The sequence below is a fragment of the Barbus barbus genome (genome assembly GCF_936440315.1).
Source record: "Barbus barbus genome assembly, chromosome: 42".
In the NCBI taxonomy this organism is placed as follows: Eukaryota; Metazoa; Chordata; class Actinopteri; order Cypriniformes; family Cyprinidae; genus Barbus; species Barbus barbus.
This window is the reverse complement of record NC_136720.1, coordinates 23,327,647-23,350,196: the sequence shown is the minus strand read 5'-3', so window position 1 is coordinate 23,350,196 and position 22,550 is coordinate 23,327,647. Positions and strand designations below refer to the sequence as shown.

The following is a 22,550-nucleotide window of genomic DNA, read 5'->3' as shown; positions in this document are numbered from 1 at the left end:
CTCATCAGCATGTTGCCAAACAACAGTGCAATCCAATAAACTCTCTGTACTTCAGTGCCTCATATAGCCTCGTTTTCAAAAATTAAATATGGCACTACCCTGACTAAAGCCATAGATTCTTATTCTATCATTTTAAACTACACAGGCCGTTTTAAAATTATTATTACAGAGTGTCTATTTACACTAAGTGCAAATAGCCCGTCTTGTTGGCAAAGGCTATTTACACTAGCTCCGCCCACTAACGTGTGATTGAGTTAGTCAGCACTAAGAAAAGCGTAGCCTTTTTTACGTTCGAACCCGCCTTTTGTAGAACTTTTTTTCTCATATCGCATCAGAAAGCCATTTATTTTCAATAAAAATTAAGGAAATAATCAAAAAGTTGAAGATAAAGCATCGGGTAGGTGTAGGGAGGGCTTTATTGTCCAAATCAGGTGGCATCCATTTAATAATTTGAATTAAAACTCTAATTTACAATACGTTATTATTGCGTGCTGTTTTATAATGTACTACAATACTGAGGTGCAGATAATTGCCACTACGTATGCAATACGTAGTATAAATAGCAGAAAATCTTGCTATTTTAACATAGTGTAAATAGAATCTATAGCTATTTGCACTTAGTGTAAATAGCCGCTGCCTTATTATTATCAGTAGTAGTATCTATCATTATTATTATCGTCTGTCACCAGTTCAAAATAAGCGCATCACATAAACCTCAACAAAAAGCCTAGACGCGCACTGAGATCTGATTGGCTCCCAGAGAGGAAACACGCATCATGTGACGCCTGTGTCATCACTGACTGAGAATCAGCTGATCCTTCCAGGCTATTTTCACGACTCCGTTACGGTCAACCCTTCATGTCATTTTTTCGTGCGGTTTTAAATCTGTAGGCTTTTCGCAAATAATTCTAAAATCCTTTCCGTCGCCGCGACACGAGCTTTTTCATTCGGTGGAGTTTAAAATCCTCTTACAGCCGCAGCAGCAGCAGTCATGGCGCTCAGCGATGCCGACGTCCAGAAGCAGGTGAAAAGGCGTTCAAATGCATAATTTATAATTGCATAATACTATAGCAAGATTAACCAATTGGTGATTAGATAAATGCATCGTTTTAGATGAGCCTGGCACGAGCATCGTGATATAATCCGATGATGTGGCCTTCAAGGTTGTTCGTCGTTTATTCATTACGCACGCGCTTGAATCACGAGATATGTCTGTATTATAATAATAGTGAGTTTATAGTAACGCATTGTAATACGTACACGTGCATAAAGGGTGAATAAGGGCAAATTAAATTGAGCAGCTCATTCCAAAAACAAATGCATCAAGGCAGGGTGATAAATAATATCAAATATTAAGCACAAAATTACCCATTTTAGAATGCAGATGATGCAAAATATTATGTGCATAGTAATAACACAGTAAGCAAACACAAACACTAGACAGACACATTCCACATCCTTTTGATGGAGCCACAACAGGGCAACTCATTGCTACTGGAAATTTAAACACATGATGATTTTTTCTCAAAGGAAACAACAATCAGCGCTCTAACAATGTATTTTATCTATGCTGTTAGACCCCCATAATATCTATGCTGTTAGACCCCCATAGATATTGAATGGTTTTCATTTTGATTCTCATATCTTTCCAGATCAAGCACATGATGGCTTTCATTGAGCAGGAGGCCAATGAAAAAGCAGAGGAGATTGATGCAAAGGTCATTTTTATTTACATATAGCTTTAAATTATTCCACTAAAACATCTAAAGACTAACTGTGATAATGGAAATGGTGTGAATAAGAGCTGATATGATGATAAGTGACTCCCTCTGCAGGCAGAGGAGGAGTTCAACATTGAGAAAGGCCGGCTGGTTCAGACTCAGCGTCTGAAGATTATGGAGTATTATGAGAAGAAGGAGAAGCAGATCGAACAGCAGAAGAAAATGTGAGTGTGTCTTCCTCTGACTGAAATAGACAGACGCCCAAATCATTACTGTGGAAACTCCCAGTTTCCTCTAAAACAAGCGTTTCATGCAGTAAAACAGTTTCACATTATTGAATTATTTATGAATGTTCTGATTGTGATTCATTTTATTATAATTGCTGGCTTCCTGTCCACAGTCAAATGTCCAACCTAATGAACCAGGCAAGACTGAAGGTCCTGAAGGCCCGTGATGACATGATTTCGGTTAGATCCTGTTCTCTTTTGTGGCACATCTAGCCTTAAAGTAAATATAGGGTTTCTGTTGTCTTTTTACGCTGTAGTTTTAATTCTTTGTTTTTTAGGATTTGCTAAATGATGCACGTCAGCGACTAGCGAATGTAGCTAGAGATCCATCCAGATACGCAGCTCTGATGGACGGACTTGTCCTGCAGGTGAGCGATATATAATGAAACAGTGTAGAAAACCAGGTCTGTCAAAGACTGTATGTGAGTCTTATCGGGACACGCTCTGATATTCTCATGTTTCAGGGTTTTTACCAGCTCCTGGAACCCAAAGTGACCATCCGTTGCCGCAAACAGGATGTGGGCATAGTGCAGGTCTGTAGTTCCCTAAACCTAAAACCTAAAAAAAAAAAAAAAAAATTGTTACTTGAAAGAAAATCTAAATGTTAACTGGAATAAAATATATAAAGCTAGTTGCCAAGGCATTTCTCATTTTCATTTAATTTAGCTTGATGTATTAAAATAATTAAAGCTGATATAAACAAACTTTTTTTTTTTTTTTTAACAAAACAAAAACAAACTAACAAAGTTACTAAAAATTAAAACAGAAAATTCAAAATTTTAATAAACCATAATAGTAAATGAATGATACTAAAATAACATTGCCTTCAGCAATATAAAATTCTATAATGTACAGTATTATGTAAAATTATATAATGAATAAACATAACTTCTTATATAGTTATAAACACTTCTATAGTTTATGTATAGTTAAATAGATATATAAACACAATATATAGTTTATAATATTTATATACATATATACAGTCGTGGTCATAATTATTGGCACCCTTGGTAAATATGATCAAAGAAGGCTGTGAAAATTTATCTGCATTGTTAATCTTTTTTTCTTTCCAATTCTTTCATTGGATAATAAGAATTTAAAATGGGAGGAAATATCATTATGAAATAAATGTTTTCTCTAATACACATTGGCCACAATTAATGGCACCCTTTTATTCAATACTTTCTGAAACCTCCATTTGCCAGTTTAACAGCTCTAAATGTTCTCCTATAATGCCTGATGAGGTTAGAGAACACCTGACGAGAGATCAGAGACCATTCCTTCATCCAGAATCACTCCAGATCCTTCAGATTCACAGCTCCATGTTGGTGCTTCTTCTCTTCAGTTCACCTCACTCATTTTCTACAGGGTTCAGGTCAGAGGACTGGAATGGCCAGCAGAAGCTTGGTTTTCTGCTCAGTGACCCATTTTTGTGTTGTTTCTGAGGTTTGTGTTTGGATTATTGTACAATTGGAAGAACCAAACATGGCCCATTATAAGATTTCTAACAGAGTCAGTCACTTATAGATTTTTTTATCTGTTGGTATTTGATAGAATCCATGATGCCATGTGTCTAAACAAGCTGTCCAGGACCTCCAGCAGAAATATAGGCCCACAACATCAAAAATACAGCAGTATATTTCATTGTACACATGGGGTACTCAACCTTTCTCTACAATTCTCCAGCTGTGGTTCTTAGAGAGTCTTTAGCCACTCAAACTCTCCTCCTCACCGTGCATTAGGACGATATAGACACACATCCTCTTCCAGGCAGTTTCGTACCATTTTATGATGATTGGAAATTCTTAATTATTGCCCTGATGGTGGAAATGGGGAATTTTTACTGCTCTAGCTCTTTTCTTAAAGCCACTTCACTAATTTGTGAAGCTCAATTATCTTTTGCTGATAATTTTCCAAGCTCAAATCTATCTTTGGTTTTTCGTATTGTGATGGATGATTAAGGGAATTTGGGCTTTGTTTTCCCTACTATTTATATTTCTGTGAAATAGGAAGCCATGGCTGGATAATTTCATGTTCATAATCACCCTGAAGTGCTCAAAATTGTGAATATGAATGGGAACATACTTCAGAGATATTACCAATAATTGTGTCCAACGTGTATTTGAGAAAAACATTTATTTCATAATGAGATTTCCTCCTTTTTCCAATTGTTTTAGTTCAATGAAAGGTTAGATTTTTGTGTTTTTTTTTTTGTTTGTTTTTTAATAATGGTTCAATAATGGAGGTTTATTTTCAGAGCCTTCTTTGATCATATTTACCAAGGGTGCCAATAATTATTTAAATCATTATATAATATACAGTTTAACTTCATGTATTCAAATAATTAAAACTGAAATATAATAAAATAAATAGAAATAAAAAAACACTCATAAAATGACAAAAAACAACAACGCATTTACTAAAACTAGATAAAATTAAAATGAAAACAGAATATTCAGAATTTTATTAAAAACTATAGTATCTCAATGATACTAAAATAACACTGGCTGCAGCAAAATATGTATTACTCAATTATTATGACATTAATATGACAATTATTAATAACCGATTACTTCATGATATAAATCAAACATGTGTTTTATTAGGCTGCTGTGCAGAAAAACATTCCCATCTACAAGGCAGCAGTGAAGAATAATCTTGAAGTGCGTTTTGACCAGGAGAACTTCCTCTCTCCAGAAGTGTGAGCATCTACGGTTTCAGTTTCTAGTTTACAAAATTAGTCTGAATATCTTTTTTTTTTTATGAAATTGTGGTTTTTAAATATAGAAAATGAAAGTCTCTGTGTTTTTTGTGTAGCTCTGGTGGTATTGAGCTGTATAATGCTGATGGGAAGATCAAAGTGTCCAACACTCTGGAGAGCAGGCTGGACCTCATAGCACAACAGGTACAGAGGGCTGAGAGGGTTACGATTATGAGAAGCAGTGTGAATTGTACAGCAGATTTTTCATTTGCTTTCGATTTCTTTTTTAGATGATGCCTGAAATCCGAGTCGCCCTATTTGGTGCAAACCAGAACCGCAAATTCATGGACTGATCCTCACCCACATAAAACCACGGCAGAACGCCATTGTTTGATGTTGTACTTTTATTTTTATTCTGATGTTAAAGACTCCATTCCTGTGTCTATCTGTATTTAAAAAAATATCATGAGTATGTTCTGTATGTGGTGATTCATTATTGCTGTAAAAAGGATCAAAATAGTGTTTTGATTGGCTGCTAGATCTCTGGTCCATAACATCTCATATGTTTGATTCTGAGTGCAGCTGTAATATAACATGGTTATGTTTACAGAAACACCTGAGTGAGCTCAGTCTTAAACTGATGTAAAAATTCAACGATTGTTTGCGAACTCACCCATTTTGGGGCTGTGGAGGAGAGGACGAATCCATCTTGAACATTCACAGACTTGAAAATTACAATGTGTTTACTTGTTTCTGTTGCATTTTTATTTGCGGTCCTTTCCTGTGGTGCCGAGCATGACCTGTATATCACAAGCAATCGTGTCTGTTAATACTGCAAAGATTATATTGATGTGGAAATGATATATAATGAAAAAACGAAACATTACCAAACAGATCATCTTCCATTGTGTTCTTACTGAGTCTGGTGTTGTGAACGGGTAAATGTCATTCATTAGAGGAATGTCATAAGCGTTTGCGGAAGGCTCCTATTCCTGAGTCACTTTAGATTTCTCAGTATGTCACATGCTCTATTGTTATCACATTCTCAACATGTGCTGGTCTTGCAGAATGAGGAACTTCATACGCTAGAAATACAGACAGCAGCTGAAATACATGCTCTCTGGATTTAAGACAAATAGAAGAAAACAAAAAGGGAGTAATGAGCCAAATAAACTTGAAGGTAAGGTAACTTTCAGCCTGAGGATGGAATTGTTAATTATATGCAATCAATAATATTGGTTTAAGGTTTGCTGTTTTCTTACTGTTGAGGTTTTCCAGATTAGATTGCTAGGAAAGTCAATTCTTTGATTATTGCAAAAGCTGGGATTCAAACTACCACCATGTTAAAATATTAAGGAAATTAAGAAATTATATTAAGGAAATAGATCTAACATAACTTGTTCTTAATAGTATAACAATATGATCATGATGTAAAAATGCTTATTTATAAATATTAATAAAATTAAGGTTACAATGAGAGTTTAAATCAGACTATGCCAAATTAACTAACAATATCCTTTCAAAAGCTTTTCACAGAATGACTGCAAAAATATTAGTCAGTGAGAAAATAGCTAAACTATTATTAGTAGCAGAAGTAAAACTTAGGTTTAAAGGAATAGTTTACCAAAAAAATAAACATTTGCAGAAAGTGTACTCACCCTAAGGCCATCCAAGATGTAGATGAGTTTGTTCCTTTATCAGATTTGGAAAAATTTAGCATTGCATCACTTGCTCATCAATGGATCCTCTGCAGTGAATGGGTGCCGTCAGAATGAGAGTCCAAACATCTGATAAAAACATCACAATAATCCACAAGTAATCCACACCACTCCAGTCCATCAATTAATGTCTTATAAAGCAAAAATGTTTTGTAAGAAACAAAGTCATTCTGGCTTCTGGCTAGAATACAAGTCCATATTCCATTATAAGGTTTAGACTTAAAGCTATACATTTAGGCCCGGTTTCACAGACAGGGCTTAGACTAAGCCAGGATTAAATCATTGTTCAATTAGGACTTTTAAGTAATTTTTATAAACATGCATAGAAAAAAACATTACTGGTGTGCATCTTGAGACAAAACAAAGGCACCGATATATTTTAAGACCAGTCAGTGCAAGTTTATTTCAGTTCAAACAGCTCAGATTTACACTTTAGTCTAGGACTAGGCTTAAGCCTTGTCTGTGAAACCGGGGGTTAGAGTTTAACTTTGAATTACTGTAATCATGTCCACTGCCAGATGAAATGTCCAGGCTCAGTGTAGGTGCAAAATTACACTAAAACAACTGTGCAAAAGTACAGACAAATCATTTTAAAAACTAACAAGAATGGGAATATCACTCTCTCACCGTCTCAGGATCTCTGTACGATCATGATGAGTCTCTCCAGCATGACGGCTCTGACTGTCCTGATGTTACTGTGTATCAGAGAGTGTAATCCAATGCCAGATCCCCATCAGAGGGAGCTGATGCTGAAGCAGGACATGTCCCAGCAAGTAGGGGGCAGAGTGGAGCTCACTGCTGCTGAAAGGCAACTGGATTCAATCCTACACCAGCTGAAGATGAAAGAAATGGCTGCTTCACCTTTCCCACCATCTAAGCACTTCTTCAAAGTCCGGCACATCGTGCAAAAAAGCCCTGTCTTCAAACTACTACAGAAAATGCCAAAGGGTAAAAAAAAATGGTTAATTGTATATTTGGGAAACATCTGTCCTTCAGATGCTAAAATGACTGTGTCTCTTACAGGTGCTGCTCTTCACATACACAGCTCTGCTATGGTGAGTGTGGATTGGTTAGTGATGAACGCAACATACAGGCCTCATTGTTACATCTGCTTCACGTGGGACGGGTCAGTGCACTTCCTTTTCTCCACCGATACACCCTTTCTGCGATGGGGATGCTCTTTTTGGAAACGCCTAGATGTGCTGAGGGCAAGTCTGAGTGACGTCACTGCCTTTGATAACAGGTGATTAAACGTATTTCAGCATCAGTATAAAATAGTCACAGGTGTTCACTGGTACAAACAATGACAGTGGCCGATTCCAAAAATAGTTTTTTTGTTCTGGACATTACGTTTTCTTACAAAACATGATGCATTTCATAAATTGAAAAAGTCTTGATTATCACTTAACCAGCAGAAAAACTGCCACAAAGATTCATATCTTCCTCTAGGCCAGGTTATATTATTTGTTCAATTCTCAGCTGATTTTCACATGCATGGAATCTGAAGACATTGTTTTATGCCTAATTCTGATATCAAGGTTAGAATTATGGCCAGTGACAAGAAAATGCAAACATGACCCAGATGTTTTCTGCTACATCTGTGGGGGTTTTACAACATCCAAACAGGGACATAAAATTTGATTTTATGGGTGAAAAGTTTATTTTTTTAAAGTTCTTTGACATTAAATTGAGCATGTGTCTATGCAAACATATTTTCCACTACTTTGCCGATCGAAGTTACATTTTAAACATATAATTTTTGTCTATTTTATTTATTTATTTATTTTACATTTGATAAGTGCACCAGATTTTTGAACCGGAAGAACGAAATGAAAAAATGGCCACTTTTCCCTTAATAATAGACATAATGAGTGCTATTGCAACCTGTCCATGTTAACATCTCAAAAAATGCATTTTAGAGTTTCATGAAACTTTTATGCTGATACATCCATATATAATTAAAAAATAATAATTCTTATTGTGTTAAAAAAAACTGAAAGTTGTATTGATGTTTTTGAACTCAAAAAAATTAGGTAATATGTTTTTTGTTTGTTTTCCAAAATCAGAAGCTGCAGGGCAGTGTAATAAACAGTTCCAGAACTAATTAAACACATTACATTTCTCAGTTTAATGCGGAATCTTACACTCTTCACGGAAGACCCGGAGATGTCTTATCCGACTCCAGATGCAGCATGGGACAGGTTTGAGAAGACTTTTATGGCTCTATCTGGGCTGATCACATATGCACCTGTCTTTAAGGACTATATCTACCAGGGTCTGAAGGAGCTTTACGAAGACAACATCATTTACCTGGAGCTGAGGGTTGGACAGTCCAAGGTTTGTGACTGATAGATTACCATAATAAAGTGTATAGGTGCTCTTGGATTAAAAACGTGTATTATATGATTATTTTTAGGCGTATGAACTTGATGGCACCACCCATGACAGAGCGTGGTCTCTGGAGGTCTACAGAAACATCACTGAGCAGTTCAGAGCAAATCATCCAGATTTCATAGGAGTTCGTTTAATCTTCTCTGTCCACAGGTAAAACTACATTAAATTACCTAATCAATCAATAAATTGTCTCTCTTGTCCTGTGAATAAACTGAAAAGTCCACTGCAATAGTAATAATAATAATAGTAATAAAACAACTTGTGTCTTGTGTAAATAATTTCTGTTAACAAGGGTCATAACAGTCAGCTTTATGATTAAAATGTTATTTTTTTACAGCCTTTAAACCAAATGACATTTCATACAGTGCTTTTCCCTTATAAAGAGCATAAGTCATGTTGGCTTATTTAATAAAGTCACTTTAATGGTTACTGTTTCTAAAAAAAGAAATGACATTTCCTCTATCCAAATAAGATTGTTCTTTTTTCCAATTATGACGTTACTAGACTAACAAGGTTAAAACTTTGGATAATAATGGTTTATAATGCTTCCTTGAAACATTTTCTTGACATGACGAAAGCAAAGACACATGCCCTTAATTACTCCAGAATAAGAACAAATTTGTTATTTGAATTAAAAAAGATTAATTATATTGTCTAGGACTTTTGACAGGATTTAACATACTAAGATTATTCATTTCAGATGCAGTATTATATTCACATTGATCTGATCTGAATGCATTTTTACACAGGTCTCTTAGTGTGTCTCAAGTGAAGCAGGCAGTACAAGAGACCATTGAAATGCAGAGAAAATATCCAGACATCGTTGCTGGTTTTGACCTGGTAATCTCATCCTTGACTTAAGTTACAGTTCAAAGCCATGACAAGCCATACTAAATACTAAACATGTTACTGTCTGCATTGAGCAAGAAATCCACAGCAATAACAAAGCCAAAATAACTGAACCATGAGTCAGATGAGTCGATTCTAAAAGGTGACATGGCACCATAACGCTAAAAAAAAATGAAATGTGTGAAATTATATTACCACATTTAATATCAGTTTGAACAATTTGTTGCTGTAGGTAGGTCGTGAAGATACTGGAAGATCTATCTGGTACTTTCGAGATGCCTTATCACTCCCTTCAGAAATAAAGACGCAACTTCCTTTCTTTTTCCATGCTGGAGAGACAGGTCAGTATATGTTGCTCACTTCATGAGCTTTTGAGAAATTACACTTTTAAATGCATTGAACCAACTGCTTCACAAAATCTTCATGAAGCACTCAAAACACCACTTGTTGGACAAAATTATGTAAATGCAACTCAGTACAAACATGCATAAAAAACACCTTTTACAAATCAATTGCAAATATTTGATCAAAAGTGTAACCTATTAAATGCAATTAAGAAAACTCTAAAAATAGTGTAACCATATGTCTTTTTTTCCTTGACATATTCTGGCCGGGATTTCTAAATTGCATAAAATGTTAGGATTTTGCCTTTGTTTTCCTATTATTTTCATACTTGCTGAAGGTAATGACTGAAAAGTAGTTTAACCAATAGCATGCAGGTATTGTGTGAGAAGGTGCGATCTACAGAAAATGGTCAAAGCAATGCAAATACCCATACATATAATGTTTGAGGACTGAGTGAATAGTGAAGTGACATACTGCCAAGTATGGTGACCCATACTCGGAATTCGTGCTCTGCATTTAACCCATCCAACGTGCACACACACAGCAGTGAACACACACACACCGTGAACACACACCCGGAGCAGTGGGCAGCCATTTATGCTGCGGCGCCCGGGGAGCAGTTGGGGGTTCGGTGCCTTGCTCAAGGGCACCTCAGTCGTGGTATTGAGGGTGGAGAGAGCGCTGGACATTCACTCCCCCCACCTACAATCCCTGCCGGCCCGACACTCGAACCCGCAACCTTTGGATTACGAGTCTCTCTAACCATTAGGCCACAACTTCCCCCCTAGAGAGCACGACAACAGAAAAACAAAGACAAAACACGGATATTTTTGGCTTTTTAAAAAAGAGGCCGTATGGTTACCCTAATCAAACACCATTAAATATAAACTCTGTGTATTATGTGTTCTTTTATTAGCTGTTAACTAATACTTTCCTTTTTATTATACAAACGTGTCACTGAAAATGTCTACAAATTTATCAAATCATTTATCATAAACACTAGTTCATGGGAGTTAGAAACCTGTGGTTCGTAACGAATGAAAAGTTTGAAGCAGTGTTTCGAAAGCCCCTATCACTACACTCAATTGTTTTACAGTTACAATTAGTTGTACAATAACAGCTGAATTGGATAGATTGGAATTGGCTTGCTGTGGGTGTTTCTTTTTAGATTTGGATGGTACAGATGTGGACAGGAATGTGTTAGATGCTCTGCTGTTTAACACCAGCCGCATTGGACATGGTTTTGCGCTGGTTCATCATCCCCTGGCCAAGCAGCTGTCCAGGACAAGAGGAGTGGCAGTGGAGTTGTGTCCCATTTCCAATCAGGTGAGCTGTGGTGGAAAAATAGGGTGGCCATATTTCCTCTTTTTCCCTGGTATTTCCTAGTTGAGATTTCTAAATTGCCTAAAATATCTGGGTTTTGGCTTTGCTCATCTATTTTTTTTTTTTCATACTTGCAATGCATCAAAAAGCAATGCATTACAATATTGTGTTACTTTTTTTTAAAAAAGTTACTTTTTATGACTTTTAGTTTGTTACTTTTATTTTGCATTACTTTTTGTCACCTGGGCTGCGCTTGCTTATTTATTTTTAATACCAAAAAAACCCCAAAGCATGCAGCCATTTTACATAATCGGCCAATTGTGTCATGCAAGAAGGTGGTATGTACAGAGAACAGTCAAAGCAATGCAAAATATGCGTACATATAATGTATGAGGACTGTAAAGAGCATGTCAATAAGAAACCAGAGCCCAAACCCAGACATTTAGATTTAGAAATCTAGAAAAAGAAGATGTTTGTTCACCCTTCAAAGCCTTACAATTTGTCTGCCAAATAAAGTTCCAAATGTTCTTTTAGGTTTTACCAATAATTTGACATGTATCTTGAACAGAACTGTGTCAATAATGTCATTGTGATTTGTTGAATCAGCAGTGTTTCGTACTCTCCAGGTGCTAAAACTGGTCTCAGATATGCGAAACCATCCCGCCGCGGCACTAATGTCAGAAGGTCATCCCATAGTGGTGAGCTCTGATGATCCCACCTTATTCGGGACCACAGGACTCTCTTATGATTTCTACCAGGTCTTTGTGGGTATTGGTGGGTTGAGTGCAAACCTGGGGACTCTAAAGGAGCTTGCGATGAATTCAATCAGGTGCTTAAGATGTATTTATTCACATACTTTTATTTGAAAAGTCTTTTTCGTTATGTAGAAGAATAATTTAAGGTTGCACTTTTCCCCTTTATTAACAGGTACAGTTCTTTGTCACCACAACTACAGGATAAAGCTATTACGATATGGAAGAAAAAATGGAACAAATTCGTAGCAGAAAATTCGTAACCATGCCAAACAGAAGAGGAGAGGACTGTATTTTTTATTATTACTTATCTTTTGAAACTAAGGGTGTTGAAAATTGTATTATTTGATTGTATTACAGGTTGAAAGTATCTGTGAGGTTTGTCCACAGCATTTATAACATTTTATAAGTCCTGAATTACATACTGTATCCTGTGCTGGTTTCTGCACTCCTGAATTAAAACGTCATATTAGTTCATGTTAGTAGGACAAATTAAACCATTATTTTCTGATCTTCAGAGTCCATACCTAATAATGTTTTCAGAAAGAATTTCTTAACTTAAAATAATAATAATAAGTATCTTATGCTCATCAGGGATGAATTTATGTAATTAAAAATATAGTTTAAACAGTGAAATTACGGCTTAATATTTTTATGGAAACTTAAAGGATTCCTTGATGAACAGAAAATTCAAAAGAACATTATAAATGTATTTTCTTTCACATTTAATGCATCCTTGCTTTCCCTGGGAATCGAACCCATGATCTTAGCGTTGCTAGCGCCATGCTCTACTATTTGAGCTACAGGAAAGCTCAAATAGTATATATATATATATATACACACACACTGTATATATCTTTTAAAAGTAGTTTACTTTGTTTTTTAAATTATATATTTTAAATTTGCAGTTAGATTAATGTGCAGAACACGCTTAATAATAAAATGTCTTTTATAGTTTTTACCTATAATGTCCTGGGGATGGCACCCATTCGGTGGAATGGCCAATATAACATAATATAAAATTACTTAAGAGAATGCTAAACATGTTTTTAGGTGCATGTGAATTACCCGTATTCCTAATTCAACATTCTCTCCTCCGTACACCTCCATCCCTCCATCTTTTACACTCTTAATAGAGCAGAATTTAGCAACATCACATCCACAGCATGACTGCCAATATGAAAGAATATTGAGAACAAGAATATTAATCAGGCACAGTATTAAACAACGTACACTTACTTTCCTGGCTGTGAAGGATCGTTTTGATCGTACCACTTCTGTGGGAATTCAACGTACATGCACCAGAGAGTCCAGTCAAAACCTTGAGCATATATGGGATACTTTGTCACTTGCAAATCATAGTAATTGACTTTATCAAACACAGGGCTCAGGACCAGCGTACGGTCAGCCTGGATACGTGCAAGAAGAGGCTCTGCCCTAAAAGAGAGAGAGAGTACTTAAGAAAATGTGATTTCATACATCATACTGTCATTATGTTCATTTCTGTGCTGGAAAAAATATTACATGTACTATTTTAATAAAATATGACTAAATACATTATAAATTATACTTAAACACAGCTTTGCACCAGTTAGGCAATATTGCTTTAAAACAGAAAATTGCATCTAGTTAAGCAAATATTTCATTTATTGCCAAATACTGAAGTCAACTGAGCAGTTTCACACCATTTGACATGGACCTCAATGTGGGCGTCCAAAATGGCAACCTTCCACCCTGAGATCCTGGCCTGGGAAAGTCCTTTCTGCTCTGAATGGGTCACCGTCTTCACCAAGCCTGGGTGCTTCTCATTGATGGAGCTGATATAAACATGTAGCTGTGTTTTCAGATCTTCTGCAGAAGAGATACAGACAGAATTAATAACTCATTTTGTGAACAATATGCATCTGAGACTAGGGTTGGATGGGGTTTTGAGAGAAACAAACCATTTGTGCTGTGGTCGTCCACCAGTATGATCTCTTTGAGCAGGTGGGCTGGAGTTCTGTTGATGATGCTGCAAATGGCTCTTTGAATGACAGACAGAGTCTCATCCAGATAAATCAGCACCACGCTGAGGGTGGGCAGATTGTGGGGGTATTCACGGCTAATGCATCTACAGACGTGGATGAATGCATCAAGACAGATGTTGAATTTCAGAGCGTGTCCATAAACCGCTGAAACTCACCTGTGGTCTCGAGTGTCCGGCAGCTCCCGGTCCAGAGGCAACTGGTCACTGAGGAAGGCATTATAGCCGTATTTCTGAAAGAGATCCTCAGCTTTCCTCTGGTCGTCCTCAGAAAGTTCAACAGTCCATTGCTTGAAGAGATATGAGTTTGGGAACAGCTTCTTTGCTGACTTATTCTCATTTCTCACGTTAAGGCTTTTCTCTTCTGCAACAAATGTTTGATTTTAAACATCACTGTCGACAAGAATCGCTTCAAATTAATACAAACCCACCAAAATAGTGATAAAAATGTACATGTAAAACTAAATGTGCACTAATTTTTCTAAGATTTTGAATAGCACTCTTGAAAAATGTTTTTAAAAAGATATTTAAAAATACATTAAAAAGTGATATCAGTAGTCTAGCAACAGCTGTAATTTCCAGGGAGTGAGTTGGCAGACAGGTTGCGATCACATTACCAGATAAAAACTGCTCGCTTTATCTTCATAGTCTTACTGCTTTTGGCTGTTTCAATACATTAATAATGGCTGACTGTGAATGAAACGTTCAACATTCGCATCGCTCACTGAAGACTTTTGCTTTTGCATGGTTATTCATATCACAGAAAGAGCAAGTTATTTACTTCTGTAGAACAAAAAAGAGAATATTTGGAAGACTGTTCACTCTAAAAGATCCATTTTAGATTATTTTACGTAAGAACCTTAATTTAAACAGTTATTAAAGAACTATTTTTTTTCCTAATGCAATTTTTGTTATAATAATTTTAATGAATTTCAATAATCTGAAGAATATTTTTCCACTATAAAGAATCTTTTGTGCAATGAAAAGGTTCCCTGGATGTTAGGCTAAATGTTGTTCTTGCACCATTGATATATCAATAAAGAACCTTTCATTTTTAGATTGTTGTCAACCTAACAGTTTTGGTTACCATATACTTCAGTTGTATGGACCCAAAAATTGTCAAGATTTTTTCAAAATTATGGTTCATTGAAAAAAGTTAGGGCGAGCGAATGATGAACTAGAAGGAAATAAATAGGGTCAATTATGATTTCATGCCAACTTTAAAGATTGCTTAAAAAGTAAAACAACTGTTGTTGTTGTTTTTTAATCTAATTCAATTGCTTAAAAGATTTTACATGAACTCACCCACTGCTATTAAATGAGCCTCCAGTTTGTCCAGCTTGTTAAGAAGAAGTGCGCTGTGTAACGAGAAGTTCTGCTGGACTTGGTGGAGCTGCTTCTCTTGAGTTTGGATTTCCCACTTGACAGAGCTCATATAGAGAAACACCACAGCAACAGGCAAGACTGGGAACAAAGTCTTCACAAAGCTTATTCTCATGATGATCAGAACAACAAAGGTCACAGAGCCAGTTGTTTTCTAGATGTTTTCCGTCTTCATGTGTTACTCTGTGAGGTACTGGGTCACAGTGTACACTTCAGGCAGTTGTGAAACTAATGTTTGCTGAGGGTTTGTGATGGTCACATTCATCATAATAATATTGGGAGGGAGAAAACCAGGACACTGGATCCTGGTAGAGGTGGATGAGTTAAACACCGGGGATGACTTTTCACAGTCCATCAATATAAACCAAAACAGGGCCGTAGATTTTCGACTGCATGCTGAATAGAACTATAAAAATGATCAAATAGAAATAAACTTGCTAAAATATCAAATTCACATAAAAATGTAAACATCAAAACATTGAAATAGTTTTTTAAAATATTAACATTAAAGTTTCTCATGTCATGGTAATTTATGAATTACAGGTTACACTTGTTATACCAATAATTATTATTTTTTTAATTGAAAAGGACCCAAATAAACTTAACCAGAACATTAAAAATCTAGTGCACACTGTATTTTTTTAGTGAGACTGTTCACAAAGAGCTTTGTGGTTTTGAGTATTTTACAATAACATTCAGCACATACAACCTTTGTTAAAAAGAGTTGACACACAGTATTACAAATTAATTCAATTAATGAACAAACAAGATCTACAAATTACACAGGCCATTAAACACTATAAGATATTTGTTTGCAGTTACTCTGTAAATGAAGTGCCGGTGAACTGGTTTTCTATGGGATGATATTAGACTCAAAATGATTTGCATAGTGCTTTCACAATACATATTGTTCAAAAGAACCAGATGACTGTGGTGAGAAAAAGCTTCTCTTGTTCTCCTCTCCTCCACACATGCTTCTTTTTAACCACTAGAGGGAGGCATCGCTTGAGCATTAACTGAGAGAACACAACATTAACTTGTAGCAAATATAAGATGTTTTCACTATGTAAATGCAAAGAGATTCATGTTTCATTAGATTACAAAAATATCTTTGCTTAACCCTTATGTTATGTTCGGATCACTTGTGTTCAGGATTTCCTTTCTCCCAAAAATGCTAGTTAATGTTTATTGCATTGGACTAAAACTTCATGACTTTACTCACACAGGGTGTAACAACTTCTCAAATTTTTGTTGTTGTTGTAATCTTTGTACTTTTTTGGTACCAACACACACACACCTTGTGGTGTTCCGAGTTTCAGTTTATAAATTTCTTGTTATGATATTATTATTACCAAATATTGGATTCAATCTTGTTTCCTTTCAATTTGCACAGATTTTGTATTTCTTTTTGAAACTGTCTGAACGCAAGCTTCATCGAGCTGGCCTTATGCCACTCAGTTTTATCATAATATAGCATAATGAGAGATTTATAAGCAGTTTTTTTTTACCAAATAAGGAAAAGGTTTTCAGCACAGTGCAAGGGTTATAAGACAAGTGATGCACATAGTATGCAATAATGAAATGTGATACATAATATTTAGAACTGATTTTAGCATATCTTTATTTATTAAAAAGTGCATATTTACAAAGCTAAAATACACCATAAAGAGACATTAAAAATATTTCAAGCACAACCAAAAAGTTGTTACATATTACTGCATATTATTCTAAGCGAGGGATGAAAGGTCTTAAATTCCAGACAAATTTCAGTAAAAAAAATATATCCATTCCTTCTTACCATTTTTTTTCCTGCCCCATGCACTACGAGTTCAAAAAGCCATTGTAAAGCTTTTGAATTCAAAACAAGTCTGTTTAGTTCGCAGCAGCATTAGGGTGAAGGGGTTTGACTCGAGCCATACGGGAAAGTCCTAAACGCAGCCCCTGTCCTGGAGACTTGACATGTGCATTCTGAGACGCACCGGGACTCCGGCCAAGCAGACCTGGAGATGGAGTTAGAAAGAGTTTACAAAAGGACACTTTTCTATTGTGGGCAGTTCTGGTGAAAATTCCCAACTGCACAGTGAGGATTTGAGCGTTTAGTCTCACCAGGGGGATTCCATTTAGTCAGTCTGGCCCCTGCAGGACTGGAGCAGACTGCAGGTTTAGAGAGAGGCGGAGTAGTAGGTGCCTTCTTCAGTCCAGACACAGGAGCAGCAGGACTCCGACAGATCGCTGGAATGGGAGCTGTCAGAGAAAGAGACATGTTAGTGTAGTTGATATGGTCTTTTACCAGACTGTAAAATTTTAAAACATTTACCTGAGCCTTTGGCTTTTGTTGGCTTTTTGTCTTTCTTTTCTGTCTTGTTCTTTGCAGCTGGTGGGGCCTTTCTTTCTGTCTTCTGTTTCACAAGCTTCTTTTCCTTTTTCATAGTGAATGTCTCGTCTTCGCTCTCATCTTCTTCAGTAAAGTCTGCATCACTTTCTGAATCTGCAACAGGAACAAGCTTAAACAAATGGCTACATTTTGTATCTAAAGTACAGAAGTATTAAGCTTCATCATGTAAACACTGAAAACAGTCCAGCCCCAAAATAATTGAGCGTGAGGGTCCTCAGATTACCTGGTGCATTCTGAGGCTGGTAGTCCTCATCGTCTCTGTTGTCCTTCAGTGGTTTTCTCTGCTCCTCTGAGGTTTCCTTCTGTTTAGAAACACTGGTAGGGGAGGCGTCTATACTGATCAGACTCAGCCCTGAAAACAAGACAGTAATAAACACAGAGGTACATATGCATAGAAATATAGCACATATGCATGTGTTATAATGAAGTGAAGTGACATACTGCCAAGTATGGTGACCCATGCTCTGCATTTAACCCATCCAACGTGCACACACACAGCAGTGAACACACACACACCGTGAACACACACCCGGAGCAGTGGGCAGCCATTTATGCTGCGGCGCCCGGGGAGCAGTTGGGGGTTCGGTGCCTTGCTCAAGGGCACCTCAGTCGTGGTATTGAGGGTGGAGAGAGCGCTGGACATTCACTCCCTCCACCTACAATCCCTGCCGGCCCGAGACTCGAACCCGCAACCTTTGGATTATGAGTCCGACTCTCTAACCATTAGGCCATGACTTCCCCGAATGCAACATTCATAAAACTCTTGTTTGCTTGTTTTTTTCCAGCTTCATTGTGTTCTCAAAAAGAGTCTATTTTTTAACACTGATTTGTACATTTCAGAATTTTATAGTTACCTAAACTTTTGCCATCAATGCTACAATTAGACAGCACAGGAGGAGAATCTGGACGTGGCTGACCTTCGCCGACTGTACAAAATCAAGGGACTTTAGAGGTTTTTGCATGCATATATATCAAATAAAAAAAATACAGAAATAAGGAAATAAAATGATTTTCTTTGTACATTTATGTATTTATTTATATTTGCTTTTTTACATTTCTTTGTACATGATTTATTTCTAATTACGGCAGCTTCGGCATTCCATACATAAAAAATAATAATCAGTTTGTGACCCTGTAAAAAGACAAAACAGTTATTCATTATTACCTACATGGCTGCCCTCAGCGCTGCAGTGTATTAGAATAGGTGGTGAACACTGAGGAGGCTGAGAACTGTCACGGTCATCTGCAGAACACAGAGACATTAAATAACAGCATAATATAGCTTTGTACTTCTTGATGCTTTATTATAGTAGTAGTACATTGACCTGTTTTGGTTGTAGGCTCTCCATCTTGTGTTCTTGAAGAGCCCAGCAATGATAATGATAGAGCTGTCTCCAAATCTCTTTCATAAAGTTTATCCTCCAGAGACTCCCTGAAATAACACAATGAGTGCTTTTATATATTGATATATACATTTCTGTGTGCAGATCCTATAATTATGTTTTGATAAAACGTCAAATAGTGTTTTTGTAACCTCTTCCCGCTTCCTGAGCTGGTGAGATCAACAACTTCATTTGGAGAGGCACTTGTAGTTTTGAGGTTTCTCTCAGAATCAGGGTCTTCGATGGCCGTTCGAGCTTTTTTGGGAGGTTTTACACAGGCAAAATCCTCATCTGTCAGATAAATAGTGTAAACATGTTTATAGGTCTAACTAGCTTTAGTTCTGAGCATTTTGAAGTAATAATATCTCACCATCATCGTCTTTGAAATCTGTGTAGTTGACAGCTTTCTTATTTCTGATGACAGATAGAAAGCAGATTACATCAAACAAGACTAATATTCCACATTTCTGAACTCAAGCTGATTGTTTATGAAAATATCAGGTCATTAAGTGCCAAAGACATACAGCTGTCAGATACAACAAGCACACATAGAAACTGACATGATAACGTCAACCATGATCTGGTTTGGATCAACTAATTTAGTTATGAAGGTATGGAAAGCATTCATACACACCTGGATGGTCGGGCCATTCTTTAGATCAAAAAGTGGAACTAAAATGTCACGTTATGCCCCGTGAATATAAGTTATATTCAAATAACGTTAAGTTACTAACACGTTATGCAAAACAACCAGCAATCAAAGTATTTGTAAGTTTAAAAACATACTGGTCAATTAGAAAGTCTGTCTTTGTGTCATAAGTTTTATATGAATGTTGTTTTGATGCGAGCCTGACGGAAATCTATCTGAATACACCAATTTGCAATTCAATAAAATCTTTTCTATCTTCGCGAGTCCAGTTTTACACTAAGTAATTGAATAAATATAATAATATTTTTCTAATTACTATATGTTTGTGAAACTTCTACCTGGTACAAGCTTTTTGTGCGTTTTGTAAAATAAATCTCGAATCTGCGGATATGGTTCTAAAGCGTGGTCGCGTTTTATGTTGGTACACCAATTTAAATAGTTGTTAGTTATTCTTTAAACAATTTCTGTCAATTTTCTTAATTTTTCTTGTTTTCTTAACATTGTCAACAAGCCTACTTAGCAGAATATATTGGACAACAAAATTAATTAATTAAAAATAAATAAAATGTAGGGAATGAAAAATATAATCTTTTGAAATATTATAAGCACGTTTAGTCTAAAATAAATATTACAATTTACTTATGTAGCCTGTTTTTTTTATTATTTTTTATTTTTTTATAGGCCTATAGGCTAAATCAGACATACAAATTATGGTAACGTTTTACATAAGAAAGTATAAAACGTCAAGAATATCAAGATTCACTTTAGACAAGACACCAAACTATTATTTTTAATGCACTGGACAATTTTGAGGTTTTGGGCTTTGCTTTCATAACATGACTTATTTTAGATCAATGGAATGAAATCATTCAAAATTGACAATTTGACTGTGTTACAATTCAATGGCAATTAATATCTTTAAATGCCATTTTCTTACAACTGAGCCAAACTCTTCTTACCTTCTGTATTCTAGGTGTTTTTAGGGGTTTGTTCATATTTCACCTGATGTATTTAACATTTTGATGGTGCGATAAGAAGATACAAGTCAAAACTTTACATACACCTCTCAGAATCTGCAAAATGTTCATTATTTTACCAAAATAAGAGGGAGCATATAAAATGCATGTTATTGTTTTATTTATTTACTGACCTGAATAAAATATTTCACATAAAAGATGTTTACATGTAGTCCACAAGAGAAAATAATAGTTGAATTTATAAAAATGACCCCGTTCAAAAGTTTTCATACACTTGATTCTTAATACTGTGTTGTTACCTGAATGATCCACAGCTGTGGTTTTTTTGTTTAGTGATAGTTGTTCATGAGTCCCTTGTTTGTCCTGAACAGTTAAACTGCCTTCTGTTCTTCAGAAAAATCCTTCAGGTCCCACAAATTCTTTGGTTTTCCAGCATTTTTGTGTATTTGAACCCTTTCCAACAACGACTGTATGATTTTGAGATCCATCTTTTCACACTGAGGACGACTGAGGGACTCATACGCAACTATTACAGAAGGTTCGAACGCTCACTGATGCTCCAGAAGGAAAAGCCATGCATTAAGAGCCGGGGCGTGAAAACCTTTAGAATGTGAAGATCAAGGTAAATTTAACTTAATTTGTCTTCTGGAAAACATGTATCTTCTGTAGCCTCTGAAGGGCAGTACTAAAGGAAAAAATATGATATTTAGGCAAAACAAGAAAAATTTACTCATCTTCATTCTGTTCAAAAGGCTCTTAATGCATGGTTTTTCCTTCTGGAGCATCAGTGAGCGTTCGAACCTTCTGTAATAGTTGCATATGAGTCCCTCAATCGTCCTCAGTGTGAAAAGATGGATCTCAAAATCATACAGTCATGGTTGGAAAGGGTTCAAATACACAAAAATGCTGGAAAACCAAAGAATTTATAATTATAGTTACTCCCCAACACTGTGTGCAAATTTAAAATAGCTTTAGAAAAACTGTAACAAAATCAACTGTGGATATTAGCTGATTAAAATGTTGACCTTGCTCACCCATGTTGTCTTGCCTTAATTCCTCAAATCAACTAAATCCAAATCTGTAGTTTATAGCGTAAGCAGGTCATAGTGTAACTTAAATGTTGGCTCTCTTTAAGGCCCTTCGTCCCAAAATAGCCAAAGTCCAGCCTTTGACATTGGAAACAAAACAGAATGTGGAAAGATTTATTTTTAGTGACTCAGAGATTGATGTTTCAGATTGATTCTGAGTGTTCATTATTCACCTCTAATGATGGGAAAGTCTGTCAAACCAGCTGAATTTCCAATGAGGAGTCCAGCAACCAACAAGTGACAAACAGATCAAACTTACTTTCTGTACCTTTTTAGGTTTACTGAAGACAAAGAAGACACAAATGAATAAAAGAACATATTTTCTTTAATCAAGAAACACAATTTTTATTTATTTAAAATGAGTATAACATTTCACTGCACATCTAACACTTAAAGCAAACATATAAATACCATAAATAAAAACCTATGTCATGTATTAAATAAATAAATACTTTCTTGGCAATTGTTGTCCACAGGTGGTGTCCAGCACCAACGACAAATTCATGGTGGCAGGTGAAAAAACTCAGGTTTTGGTTCTTCAGGTTTGTTGAGATGGAGAT

General features: G+C 36.0%; 4 protein-coding genes across 4 annotated transcripts; 2 read left to right on the top strand and 2 right to left on the bottom strand.

Annotated features, from left to right (window-relative positions):
• The first annotated feature begins 780 nt into the window (after positions 1-780).
• Positions 781-5,612, top strand: atp6v1e1b (ATPase H+ transporting V1 subunit E1b). Its single transcript, XM_079403202.1, has 9 exons — positions 781-1,024; positions 1,653-1,718; positions 1,836-1,945; positions 2,122-2,188; positions 2,287-2,376; positions 2,473-2,541; positions 4,618-4,712; positions 4,829-4,916; positions 5,003-5,612. Exons 1-9 carry the CDS (start codon positions 992-994, stop codon positions 5,063-5,065), a joined length of 681 nt encoding a protein of 226 aa, XP_079259328.1. The 5' UTR covers positions 781-991; the 3' UTR covers positions 5,066-5,612.
• Positions 5,613-5,768: 156 nt separating this feature from the next.
• Positions 5,769-13,643, top strand: ada2b (adenosine deaminase 2b). Its single transcript, XM_079403200.1, has 10 exons — positions 5,769-5,892; positions 7,066-7,378; positions 7,454-7,673; positions 8,557-8,767; positions 8,847-8,974; positions 9,574-9,664; positions 9,906-10,014; positions 11,187-11,344; positions 11,968-12,170; positions 12,269-13,643. The coding sequence occupies exons 1-10, from the start codon at positions 5,872-5,874 to the stop codon at positions 12,354-12,356; spliced, it is 1,542 nt and encodes a 513-aa protein (XP_079259326.1). The 5' UTR covers positions 5,769-5,871; the 3' UTR covers positions 12,357-13,643.
• LOC306861112 (putative polypeptide N-acetylgalactosaminyltransferase 8) lies at positions 13,329-15,614 on the bottom strand (the record flags this gene model as incomplete). Its single annotated transcript, XM_079403201.1, has 5 exons — positions 13,329-13,530; positions 13,779-13,944; positions 14,037-14,203; positions 14,276-14,480; positions 15,422-15,614. The coding sequence occupies 5 exons, from the start codon at positions 15,612-15,614 to the stop codon at positions 13,329-13,331; spliced, it is 933 nt and encodes a 310-aa protein (XP_079259327.1).
• Positions 15,615-17,091: 1,477 nt separating this feature from the next.
• rad51ap1 (RAD51 associated protein 1) lies at positions 17,092-20,148 on the bottom strand. The gene is made up of 10 exons (XM_079403502.1): positions 19,911-20,148; positions 19,647-19,690; positions 19,429-19,567; positions 19,220-19,326; positions 19,060-19,137; positions 18,749-18,820; positions 18,118-18,246; positions 17,817-17,987; positions 17,606-17,743; positions 17,092-17,499 (listed from the first exon to the last, which is right to left on the bottom strand). The coding sequence occupies exons 1-10, from the start codon at positions 19,925-19,927 to the stop codon at positions 17,372-17,374; spliced, it is 1,023 nt and encodes a 340-aa protein (XP_079259628.1). The 5' UTR covers positions 19,928-20,148; the 3' UTR covers positions 17,092-17,371.
• Between the last annotated feature and the right edge of the window lie 2,402 nt (positions 20,149-22,550).